General features: G+C 38.6%; 1 protein-coding gene across 2 annotated transcripts in view; it reads left to right on the forward strand.

Moving 5' to 3' along the window:
• The window catches only part of REV3L (REV3 like, DNA directed polymerase zeta catalytic subunit), a 191,305-nt gene extending 184,870 nt beyond the window's left edge, over positions 1 to 6,435 (forward strand). For both annotated transcript variants that reach the window (XM_059941399.1, XM_059941400.1), the window contains exons 31-32: positions 1,095 to 1,304; positions 5,577 to 6,435. In XM_059941399.1, the coding sequence (XP_059797382.1) occupies positions 1,095 to 1,304; positions 5,577 to 5,717 (351 nt within the window). In that variant the 3' untranslated portion in view covers positions 5,718 to 6,435. The remainder of the gene's footprint in view (positions 1 to 1,094; positions 1,305 to 5,576) is intronic.
• Positions 6,436 to 13,640: the final 7,205 nt, after the last annotated feature.

Here is a 13,640-nt window from a genome sequence, read left to right on the forward strand (position 1 = left end):
AGTATCAGAAGACATCTCTGAAACCAGTATTACTTCAAATGAGGAATGCTTAGGTAACATGTATCTAATTTCATTTGAAATGTTCCAGGTTTACTTTTGCTTGAATTTTGCACCTTACTGCCTAACAAGTTATTTGTAACCTTCCACTTACCTTGCTTCCATGGCCCAAATTGTGCAGCCTTAAACAGTATCTACTCTCAACCTGAATTTCTTCCTTTGTCCTCTGTGATCTCCATTGCCCCATATGATCTCATACATCTACATATCTCAACCAAAAAACTGAGTGACAGGGATTTCCCTGGTGGTGCAGTGGTTGAGAATCCGCCTGCCAATGCACAGGACACAGGACACGGGTTTGATCCCTGGTCCGGGAAGATCCCACACGCCACGGAGCAACTAAGCCCATGCACCACAGCTACTGAAGCCTGAGCACCTAGAGCCCATGCTCCACAACAAGAGAAGCCACCGCAGTAAGAAGCCCACGCACTGCAACGAAGAGTAGCCCCCGCTCGCTGCAACTAGAGAAAGCCCGTGCACAGCAACAAAGACCCAACGCAGCCAAAAATAAATAAATTTTTTAGAAAACAAAAAACTGAGTGACAGGAGACTAATTTTCTTTTTTATTGAAGTATAATTGACATACAATCTGGTATTAGTTTCAAGTGTACGACATAGTGGTTTGACGTTTATATACATTATGAGATGATCACCATGATAAAGTCTAGTTATCATCTGTTACCATTTAAATTTATTATAATATTATTAACTATATTTCCTATTCTGTATATTATATCCCAGTGACTTACTTATTTTATAACTGGAAGTTTGTGCCTCTTGAGACTATTTTTTTCCCAAAAAACAAAAATAAAACAATATTATCTGATGATATTAAGGTGTAAAGGAAGGACTTTGTTCGTTTCTGTAGCCCCATTGCCTAGAACAGTGCCTGACATATAGTAGCTATTCAGTATTTGTTGAACAAATGAAATAATGCCTTAGTAAACCTGTAATTAGCATGAGAATAGCCACTCTGCTATGAAGCTGGCTCAGACTTATTTCTGAATTGATGTTTTTCTGAACTGTTGTTTTTATAGATCCAGAAAGCCACCAGCTCCTCTCGAAGTGAACCTGAAGGGCGGAAAGGCACTATCTCACAGTATTTTACTACCTTACACTGTCCTGTGTGTGATGACCTGACTCAGCACGGCATCTGTAGTAACTGTCGCAGCCAACCTCAGCATGTTGCAGTCATCCTCAACCAAGAAATTCGAGAGTTGGAACGTCAGCAGGAACAACTTGTAAAGGTACAACCTTGTTCAAAAGACCCAGAATCCCAAGCAATCTGATTCTTCAGGGAAATGTAGTCAACTCTTGAGGGAGGTGTAGTGTAAGGTGTGAAACTGGTGTGAAAGTGGAATAAGGATTCTAAGTTAATAAACTTCCTAAAATCCTAAAAATATCATAATTGAACTAAACTATTAAAAATGGCTAAATTTGTTTTATAATTTAGTTTTTGTTTTTATAGAATAGTGTATTATGTTCATTAGAACCATAGAACTACAATGTCCAGCCACCCAATTTCTTTTATAATAGTATTTCTAAAAAAGAAAGAAAGTACTAATTGCTTTGTTTACCATATCTACTTACCATTCTCATAAAAATCTGGTTTTCCTAGAGAATTGCTAGTAAACTTGGAAGGTTTGCAATTCTGAGAGTCAAGATAGAAAATTAACAGTTAACATGATTGAATCTTCCTGTCTGCCAGAGGCTGGCTGTTCTAGGCCCTCTTACAGAAGAGTAAACTGACACAGAGAGATTAAGTAATTTGCCCCATGTTCCACTGGTAATAAGCAGCTGAGGTGGGATACAGACATAAAATGTAGAGATAATTTTTCAAATGTGGAATTCCAGCAGAAATAAACAATAGGAATCTCTTGAAATAAGTTAGAAAATTAAATCTAAAGAAAAAATATTATAGCACTTTTTTTTAAGTAGTATATTTCTTAAAGGACTGATTATATCTTCTTATACCATCATGTTTCAAGTTACAATTTTAGCTTTCAGGCGAGAGAATAACAATTTTGCGGTGCAGTTTGTTTTGTTTTGTCTTTAGAAGAGCAATATATAAGGTTATTGGAGTGTTTTAAAACCAACCACATAATTGAGAGGCAGTGTGATATAGTAGAAAATGAATCAAGCTGATAGTAAGAACATCAGGATTCCAGTCTGGACTTCATAGTATTGGCCATGTCCTCTGGCCCCCGTTTTCTCAGAATGTGGGTTGATGCTCTTTCCTAGGTCCTATCTAGCTCTATCATTGTGAATTCTCCTAAACGATCACTCCTGGCAGCTCGTCTGCTCACATGCCTAATGTAATCCAACCACCAGTATGTAAAGGCCAGGTTCTACACCATGCCCCTCAAGGTAAAAAGGCTTTTGAACCAAGTCAGAGTATCCACAACCTCCTAGGAGGACAACCTAGCTGCCACACAGTTGAAAAGGGAGAGAAGCCATCTCTTGGGAGACTAGGCTCTTAGAATAGAAGGATGATTAAGGACTGGTAAAGTATACACCGTTTCCTCTGCACCATTCTAGCTGCTATTCTGCACTGGCAGAAAACTCTTTAAGTTGTATAGTGTATAGCCAGTCATCCAGAATGCATTAAACAGATTTCATTAAGGACAGTAAGATCTCAAAGTATGATTATATTGATGCAACCACAGAAGCCTAGCTTACTGAAATGATAAAGTGACTTTTCCCTCTCCTAAATAGTTGTTAAGCACGCTCACTTTTCTCCTTCCCTTCTGTTACCATCCTAGTCCAGTGCACTGACCACATAATTCCTTTTGTATTACCATCCGAGTCCATCCTAGTCCTGTTACCATTATCTCTCCCCAGACTCCTGCAACAGCCTCCTACCCTGACCCCCCGCCATCCTGTCCATTCTCAACACTAGCTCGAGCTTCCCCACCGAAGAGAAAGTGAGCCCAGTGAGGGCAGAGGCCCTGCCCTTCCCTTGCTGAGTTGGCTGTGCCTAGCACGGAGTCCAGCCCATGGTGGGTCGTACATGTATTAAATGAAGAAACAGCTTCTTGCTGAATGCACAGTTAAAGCAGCAGTAAGTCTCTGGAGTGATGGCCAACCAATTTTCAGCCACTCTGTCCCAGTTTTTGTACCACTTTGTACTAGTGGTTCTGGTTAGTACAACCACTAGTCACTGGGTGACCCCAGCTTCTGTTTTTTAGGTTACTACCCCAATGGCAGCAACCAGCCCTCATAGAAAATTCCCTAGTTGGCATCTAGTACAAGGTGCAAACATGGGCAGAACCTCCAGAGCTCCACTGACATCAGAGGCTGTAAGTGGCCTCCTCCCTGGACCTTACTGTCTTCTGCCCCCAGCAACATGCACTACGCTAGTTGGTGCCATCAATTTAACCAGAACCTTCCTTCAATATTAGGTCTTCTTATAAAAATGCAGTTTTAAAAGTAACGCTGTTTAAAATAAGGATGGTTCATCATCTTTAAAGAGATATTTTAACTTTAGGATTGTTTTTTTCCTAAGAGAATTAAAATGTGTGTCTCCTGTGCACTAAATAATCTGTAGCAATTTTCATAAAGCAGAAATTACAGGAGATAAAATGAGAAATTGTCAGAAACATTAGTAATAGATTTGATACACCTCTCTCAGCCCAAGACCAGTCAAGTGATCAGAAATCAGTACAATTATTAAAGATCTAAACAACATTATAAGATAGACCTTTTGATTATATATCAAACTCTGTAACCCAACATTAGAAACTATACCTTCTTTTCAAGTGTTTATGGAATGTTAAAAAATTGAACATATTTTAGTCTATAAAGAAAACCTTAATAAACTTCAGAAAGTTGAAATATTACAAACATTTTATCAATACAATTCTATAAAGCTAGTAGTTAATTATAAACTCAGAAAACAAAATGATCCTTCTACTTGGAAATTTTAACACTCCCTGTTAAACAAACAACACATATAAGATTCTAGACAACCATAGCAGGTCTCAAAGAAAAGTTCATCAACTTAAACACTTTTAATAATAAACATTAAAAAATGAACTTAAGCATCTGACTGAAAATTTTTTAAAAAACAAGAAAATAAGCCAAAGGATAGCAAAAAGAAAGAATCAAAAAATATTAAAGCAGTTTTTGTTTTTGTTTTATGTTTGCTAAAATGTAAGTTTCCAGGTTGTGGTGTTTAAAGCTCGGGGTTTAAATCACCAGTAAAGGATCTTGAAACTAAACATTGAGTTAAATTTAGTGAGGCAAGTAATTCCATCCTGGTTTATTTATCAGGCAAGCACAGCGAGTGCATAAATATTTATCAGTTTGTCCTGGCACCTGAACGTAGCTGCAGTACATAGAGCTGCAGTGCAGACATTCCATATTTGGGAGTAGGTTTGAGTCTCTTGGCAGAGATCTAACTGGTGAAAGTCTTCAGAGGAGAACAGCACACTTACTCTTCAAGAGAGCACGCTGAAGTACAGGGCTCTCAGTAGTTTGCTTGTGGCAGTATCATAATACTGGATACAGTAACCAGTGTGCTCAGAAAAACTGGCCTTTCAATTGACTGGAAGATACTGGCGCAAAGAACAAAGATTTTTTGCCCTGTGAGACCTCTAAAACAGAAGCTCTTAGATACAGATCAGAGAATTAAGTAGAGCAGATCTGATTTTATGGTAGCTGCTATTTGCTATCCCTTTTTTTAATCACTTGGATACACTATTCACATAAAAAATCAGCATATATTTTCTTGACCCTTGGGGCCCTCACTAGTAGCCTTTAATGTTTTTCATGTTGCATCAGTTTTTTAAACTGTATGTATAACTTGAGACTTTATATATTAAAATCTGATCACTGGGTAAGACATTATTATGATTTATTATTTTCCTTTAGATCAGATCTCATTATACATCAGAATCACCTGAGAGCCCTAAGATGTACAGATTCTTAGGCTTTTATGCCCAGAGATCCTGATTCATTGGTCTGGGATGGGGCTGAGGCATTAGTCTATTTTTAGGTTCATGTATATAGCCAGCGTTGAAACTACTGGTCTAGACTACTACTTTCAAATTCACATGCTTTGATTTTTTTTTTTTCCATACTAGCATTTTCTCTTCTGAAATAAGAAAGTGGGTAACTTTTTTATGATTGGCATACAAAACGTTTAATATGAGTAACTTGAAAAAATAGTGTACATAGCACATTTAAGAGACAGTCTTTGAACAGTAATTGGGTAGCCTATTATGTGGATGTTAATATAATAGGATTCTACCATAAATGAAATTTGATCTCTGGGATGAAATGAATCCTTAGGGAATTTTGTGCTCTGTGGTTTGTGAAATAATATCCTTTAGAAATGTCTCAACTCAGGGTTGGCTATGCTTCAAAGAGATGAAAATTAATGAAACTTTCTGTAATATGTGCCATATGTCTGCCTGTAATCTGTGGTGGGTCACAAAGGAGGGATTATAAAAGTTTGTTGTTCATACATCTAGATAGAAACTTTCCTATCATTTGATGTACTCCTCTTGTACTTTCAGATATGCAAGAACTGTACAGGTTGCCTTGATCGACATATCCCGTGTGTTTCTCTGAACTGCCCAGTACTTTACAAACTCTCCCGAGTAAATAGAGAATTATCCAAGGCACCATATCTCCGGCAATTACTAGACCAGTTTTAAATTGTCAATATCACAGAATTCCAGGTGCTATTTTTTTCAGTGTTTACCACTAAACTGTTGTGCATGGTGCTTTTTCAACTTTCATCAAGTCAAGTCAAGTATGTTCATTGTCTGTTATCTGAAGACTATGAAGACTTTTATGCTGAGTTAAAAATTGTACTTGTTGATCTCTGAATAGCTCACTTCTTACAGTGTACAAACCCCTCATCCTTTCCCCTTTTCAACATTGTTTTATAATGCAGGTGTCGAATTTGCTACGGTATGCGTAACATCTTGTAAATCCATTTGAGTAGATTATGTTTACTTCCCTGTGGAAGGAGCACTGAAAACCTTTAAAAAACATTCGTGTTTTCCTTGAACTGTCTGTATCAAGACGTGTTATCCATTCACTTTATAATTTTGACTGCGAAATATTTTGTAAATACACTTTTTTACTTTTCAAACTAAGTAAAATAATGTGCAATGAATTTTATACAAATGATTTTCAAGTTGTTTGGTATATATTTCCTCTAGGTTTTGCTTGACTCAGAGTAGAGTTGTTATTTTGATCAAACTGTGCAAACAATAGTACCATGTGTAGCATTTTGAAACATTATTTTCTAAAACCGCTGTCTTGCTTTAGCTATTAATGGGGCATTGTGAGGAACTGTGCAAAGACTTTTTTGTTACAAACCTGTGGGCCTGTTGCAATACTTTAAAAATAAAAAATTTTATTCCATTTTTGCTTGTTTTGTATAGACATTTCTATTGCTTCTAAATATGCTTAAAATATTTTCTTTCCTTATGTACTGTACAGTTAATCTTATTTGCCACCATCTTGAACACAAAATGTGTATTTAGAATATTTGTATAACTGTATAAAATAAAAAAGGAATTATGTGGTCAGTGCATTGTTTTCTAAACTGGAAATCATTGTTTTAAAAGTTAATAATGGAAACCATATTAAAATTGAATAAACTACGAAATACAGCAGTGTGGTTTTATCTTGCTATAAATAGAATGATCTTCATCTATTTTATAAGCCTACATTAGTTACATCCTCCCTACCTTCTCTGAATTTTAATGAGGTAAATTTAACTCGTTATATACTAATTGATGTTGCAATTCTCTAACCAAAACTTTAAGATTTTTTTTTTTTTAATGGGAGCAAAAGTAGTCTAGGAAATGTTTAGCTCTCATGCATGTTCATATTCATTTAGATAGATAGATAGTAATTAATTTTGAAGCCAAGACTTTCCAACAGGAAAGCAAAAATTTTATTAGTACTTTTTTAAAACTTACTTAATGCCAGGACTTCCCTGGTGGCACAGTGGTTAAGAAGAATCTGCCTGCCAAAGCAGGAGACACAGGTTCGAGCCCTGGTCCAGGAAGGTCCCAGAAGATCCCACATGCTGCGTAGCAACTAAGCCTGCGTGCCACAACTACTGAAGCCCGTGCACCTAAAGCCTGTGCTCCGCAACAAGAGAAGCCACCGCAATAAGAAGCCTGCTCACCGCAACTAGAGAAAGCCCGCACACAGCAACAAAGACCCAACACAGCCAAAAATAAATATTTATATTTTTAAAAAACTTAATGCCAATATTTTCAATAGAAAAAAATTAATTTTAAGATAGAAAGCTCATCTGGTTATGCACCAGAAGTAGGTCTAGGTACTGCCGAATTCAGTACTTCCAAATATTGGGATTTGTTTTCTGAAAATTATATGGTAAATATGTAATCAAAGAGATATATAATTCATGTCTGCACATATTTCTCCTAAGCCCTGTGGAGACATCATAAATCGCCACTTCTGTGGATCTTTTTTTGTTTGGGAGTCTAGAGCTAGTCCTTAGAATTAGGATTTTCTTACCTTTGCATGGGTGGCCATTGATGAACTTATCTATTACTTTCCCTTTTCTAAGTTCTGTGTTATCAGGACTTCCACTTATATCTTTCTCATCAGTATAGCTAGACACTATTCTCAACAGAATAATCATTCTTAACCTCTTTATAATTGGACATAGCCAAACTAGCAAATGGTTATTCAATACTAGTGCCCAAAACAAGCTCAAAACTAGTTTTAAGCACTTAGCATATCTCTGGTTCCCTTTTGTGCAGGGAAATGCCTCCCTTCTAACCCTGTCCTCAGAGTCTGTAGCCTAACTGCCTTTTAATGAGATGCATCTGCTGTTTCAGTAACTGTCACCAGTGAGGGTGCTGAAACATGGACCTATTTTACCAAAAAATATTTCATAAGAAGCTTCCAGCATACTTTCATAATTATTTCCCCTCCCTTTTAGAACAGCTATTAATAAAGTTTTGTGTTTCACCCAGACCAGAAAAAAAAAAAAAAAGTTCATTTTCTGAGTAATGCTAAAGAAATAATCTCATTAAACATTCCCTTAAGGTTGTTAAAACATCATTTTCTCTCATTCTGACCACTTCCCACCAACGTGCTTCCCTAGGTGTGAAGTATTAACAAAAACTACTTACAACTCTAGCTCCCCTCTTCACTCCCACAGAGGTCCCAGTCAACAGTGGGAAAGAGGCAGATGCTGAGCCATGTAATACTAAGTCTACACGAACTTCAATTTTCTAATAGTGTCTGTGAAGAAGGCCAAAACGTTGGGGAAAAACATTAAAATGTGAACAGAAGAGCAGTTATAAAGAATTCTTAGAGGAGGTAGTCCTGTGAGGGCTGGAGAGTTTGTAGACTGTATTCAGCCCTGCCAACTGTCACATGACATGACCTCACTAGTCTCAGAAGAACCACGTTCCCTGCCATCAAGAATGCTGCCCTTCCAGAGCTGTATTTTATACTAGCAGAGTCTTGCTGCTGAATAATCTTCACCTTTCCATCTACTCTCCGTTGTTTTCATAATAGCTGAAGCACAGGGGGCTTCCCTGGTGGCGCAGTGGTTAAGAATCTGCCTGCCAATGCAGGGGACACAGGTTCGAGCCCTGGTCCGGGAAGATCCCACATGCCGCGGAGCAACTGAGCCCGTGCACCACAACTACTGAGCCTGCGCTCTAGAGCCCGCGAGCCACAGCTTCTGAAGCCCATGCGCCTAGAGCCCGTGCTCCGCAACAAGAGAAGCCACCGCAATGAGAAGCCCACACACCGCAAGGAAGAGTAGCCCCTGCTCGCTGCAACTAGAGAAAGCCCGCCCGCAGCAACAAAGACCCAACACAGCCCAAAAAAATAAATAAAAATAAATTCATTTTTAAAAAAATAGCTGAGCACATGGATATTCCTTAAACACCTATCAAATAAGATTTAAATTGATTTCTCAGCTTCAGAATGGTATTTCTTAAAATACACATTTGATTTTATAAAGTAAAAATAAACCTGGCTATAAATGAAATTACTAGCACTCTGCCAAGAAAAGGGGGAAGAGAAGGGAAGGCAGCAGTGCACAAGAGCTATTTTCAGGCTGGATATGTCCTGATCTCTCTCAGTGAGACCTGCACCTCTTGGGAGGACAGTCTGCCAATTGCACTCTACTCATTGTCACCCCCCTAAATACCCATCTCTCCCCTGATGTGAGGGGACATGTTACCTTTAAACATTTTTGGTTTTATACAAGTGAACGAATTCTGATACCATTAATGCTCTGGAGTTCTGCTTAATAAGTAGCTTTATATAGGAAAATAGTCATGGATTGTTTCTAGCATTTGGGATCTGAGGAGGAAGTCATAAGATACAGCACTAAACCCACAGCATCTGTCTCATTTCCTCACCCTCATAACTCTGTTTTGTCACTTTGGCCAGCTCCAAGAGTGGCTTACAAAGAAAAATATCTTGTAGAGGAACTTTCAGATTTGTAAAATCAGGTTTCCGTATACATGTGGGGAGAAAATGCGACCAGGGAGACAAATCAAAATACCATCTTACTGCCTGGGAGTCTTTTACTGACTTACTTCTTGTTGGAGGGAAGGACGGGGAGATTGGGGGTAAATAATAATAGGTTAAGAGTAAGGAAACCCTGTGCCCTGGGGTTTCATATGATCGTTCATGGTAACGCAGCCCTTTGGAAAAGCAACTAATTTGGTCACGGATACTAAGAAGTTTAAAAATAGTCATATTCTTTGAAAACTGAGGATAATGCCACCTGCCCTAACAGGGGCTTTATGAATGGGAATGTGGCGAATGCAAAATAGTTACACAAATGTAAAGTATTAGTCATTCAATAAATATTTAATGAGCATTTAAGATATGCCCCGCATTTTGCTCATCCAGAGAAACCAAGGTAATCCCCCGTCCTCATGTATATCACAGTCTATTAGTAAAGACAGATAATTGACATTGGTTTCAAGATGATATAGATTTTTTGCCTCTTCCTCCTCCATCATATAAACCCAAAAATAAAAAAGAGAATGCCAGAATTGATCACTGTTAGAGAACTCCAGGAAGGCTTAGCAATGTAAGACCCCAGGTGGGAACTGAATATTTAAAAGGAGCGGTTAGTCTAGTAGGCCAGCACTAGCCCCAGGACCAGGCTTCACCCACTAGTGGGCAGGCACCAGCCCTGCCTGGGGTCTCCTGGACCCTGACTGCTGACCCCTGAGCCAGCACTAGCCCCGGCGCCCCCTGGGGTTCCACAGCCAGCCACCTCATGACCCAACCCTGGCAACTAGCAGGCAGTAGCCTCTGCACAAGACAGGGCCTGGCAACCAACTGGACCAGGGGCCAACCAAGCCTACTAGACTGCCCACACCAGTCAGCCTGCCACAACAGAAGGAGCCACGCAGCCAACAGAGGAGGCATCCCTAGAGCATACAGATCTGGTGATGAGAGGGGAGTGCACTGCTGGGATACATAGGACATCTCCTGCGAAAGGCCGCTTCTCCAAGGTCAGGAAATGTAACCAACCTACCAGATACATAGAAATTTAAGTTAGGGAAAATGAGGTGATAGAGGAACATATTTCAAACGAAGGAACAAGATAAACTCCAGAAGAAGAACTAAGTGAAGTGGATATAGGCAGTCTATCCAAGGAAGAATTCACGGTAATAATCATAAAGATGATCAAAGAACTTGGGAGAATGGATGCACAGAGCAAGAAGTTAGAAGTTTACAACAAAGAGTTAGAAAATATAAAGAACTACCTACCAGAGATGAAGGATACAATAACTACAATGAAAAGCACTAGTAGGAATCAACAGTAGATTAAATGACACAGAGGAATGAATCAGCTAGCTGACAGAGTAGTGGAAATCACTGATGCTGAACAGAAAAAAGAAAAAATAATTAAAAGAAATGAGAACAGTTTAAGAGACCTCTGGGACAACATTAAGTGGCACTAATATTCACATTATAGGGAGATTCCAGAGGGAAAACAGAGAAAGAAGCTGAGAAAAAATTTGAAGACACAACAGCTGAAAACTTGCCTAACCTGGGAAAGGAAAAAGACATTCAAGTCCAGGAAGCACAGAGAGTCGCAAACAGGATTAACTCAAAGAGGACCACACCAAGACACACTGTAATTAAAAATGGCAAAAATTAAAGATAAAGAGAGAATATTAAAAGCAGAAAGGGTAAAGCAGGAAGTTAATACCAGGAACTCCCATAACGCTATCAGCTGGCTTTTCAGCAAAAACTCTGCAGGCCAGAAGGGAGTGGCATGACATATTTAAAGTGATGAAAGGGAAAAGCCTACAACCAAGAATACCCAGCAAGGCTCTTATTCAGATTTGATGGATAAATCAAAAGTTTTATAGACAAGCAAAAGCTAAAAGAGTTCAGCACCACCACACCAGCACTACAAGAAATATTAAAGGAACTTCTCTAAGCAAAAAGAAATGACCACAACTAAAAACTTGGAACTTATGAAAGGAAAAGGCTCATCAGTAAAGCCAAATATACAGTAAAGGTAGTAAATCATCGACATACAAAGCTACTAGAAAGGTTAAATTACAAAAGTAAAATCATATATATCCACAATGAGCAGTTAAGGGATACACAAAATAATTAGATGTAAAATAATGACATCAAAAACAGTAACTGTGAGAGTAAAAATGCATGGTTGTTAAAATGCATTTCAAATTAAGAGATCAGCAACTTAAAACAATCATACACATATACATACTCTCTCTCTCTCTCTCTCTCTCTCTCTCTCACACACACACACACACACACACACACACACACACACACACACCCCTACGTCATGGTAACCACAAACCAAAAAATCTATAAAAGACACACAAAACAGAGAAAGGAATCAAAACCTAACACTAGGCCTCCCATGGGGACCTGGCCTGAGGAGCAAGGGCAGGAGCTTCGAGACTAGGGCGGCCTGAAAGATAGAGAAAACAACCAATGGAATAGGAAGCATCTTAAAATTAGATGCAAGAGTTACTGAGCTCTGACCACCACAGCAACAGTCAGCTCTACCCACCACCAGAGCCTCCCATCAAGCCTCTTAGATAGCTTCAACCACCAGAGGGCAGACAGCAGAAGCAAGAAAAACTACAATCCTGCAGCCTGTGAAACAAAAACCACATTCACAGAAAGACAGCCAAGATGAAAAGGCACAGGGCTATATGCCAGATGAAGGAACAAGATAAAACCCCAGAAAAACAACTAAATGAAGTGGAGATAGGCAACCTTCCAGAAAAAGAATTCAGAATAATGATAGTGAAGATGATCCAGGACTTCAGAATAAGAATGGAGGGAAAGATCGCAAAGATGCAAGAAACGTTTAACAAAGACCTAGAAGAATTAAAGAACAAACAAATAGAGATGAACAATACAATAACTGAAATGAAAACTACACTAGAAGGAATCAATAGCAGAATAACTGAGGCAGAAGAATGGATAAGTGACCTGGAAAACAGAATGGTGGAATTCACTGCTGCAGAACAGACTAAAGAAAAAAGAATGAAAACAAATGAAGACAGCCTAAGAGACCTCTGGGACAACATTAAATGCAACAACATGCACATTACAGGGGTCCCAGAAGGAGAACAGAGAGAGAAAGGACCAGAGAAAATATCTGAAGAGATTATAGTCGAAAACTTCTCTAATATGGGAAAGGAAATAGTCACCCAAGTCCAGGAAGCGCAGAGAGTCCCATACAGGATAAACCCAAGGAGAAACACGCTGAAACACATAGTAATCAAAGTGGCAAAAATTAAAGACAAAGAAAAATTATTGAAAGCAACAAGGGAAAAACGACAAATAACATACAAGGGAAATCCCATAAGGTTAACAGCTGATTTCTCAGCAGAAACCCTACAAGCCAGAAGGGAGTGGCATGATATACTTAAAGTGATGAAAGGGAAGAACCTACAACCAAGATTACTCTACCTGGCAAGGATCTCATTTAGATTTGATGGAGAAATCAAAAGCTTTACAGACAAGCAAAAGCTAAGAGAATTCAGCATCACCAAACCAGCTCTACAACAAATGCTAAAGGAACTTCTCTAAGTGAGAAACACAATGAAGAAAAGGACCTACAAAAACAAACCCAAAACAATTAAGAAAATGGTCATAGGAACATACATATCAATAATTACCTTAAACGTGAATGGATTAAATGCTCCAACCAAAAGACACAGGCTTGCTGAATGGATACAAAAACAAAACCCATATATATGCTGCCTACAAGAGACCCACTTCAGACCTAGGGACACATACAGACTGAAAGTGAGGGGATGGAAAAAGATATTCCATGCAAATGGAAATCAAAAGAAAGCTGGAGTAGCTATACTCATATCAGATAAAATAGACTTTAAAATAAAGAATGTTACAAGAGACAAGGAAGGACACTACATAATGATCAAGGGATCAATCCAAGAAGAAGATATAACAATTATAAATATATATACGCACCCAACATAGGAGCACCTCAATACATAAGGCAACTGCTAATAGCTATAAAAGAGGAAATCGACAGTAACACAATAAGAGTGGTGGACTTTAACACCTCACTTACACCA

The sequence above is a fragment of the Balaenoptera ricei genome, chromosome 12, assembly GCF_028023285.1.
Source record: "Balaenoptera ricei isolate mBalRic1 chromosome 12, mBalRic1.hap2, whole genome shotgun sequence".
Taxonomy (NCBI): domain Eukaryota; kingdom Metazoa; phylum Chordata; class Mammalia; order Artiodactyla; family Balaenopteridae; genus Balaenoptera; species Balaenoptera ricei.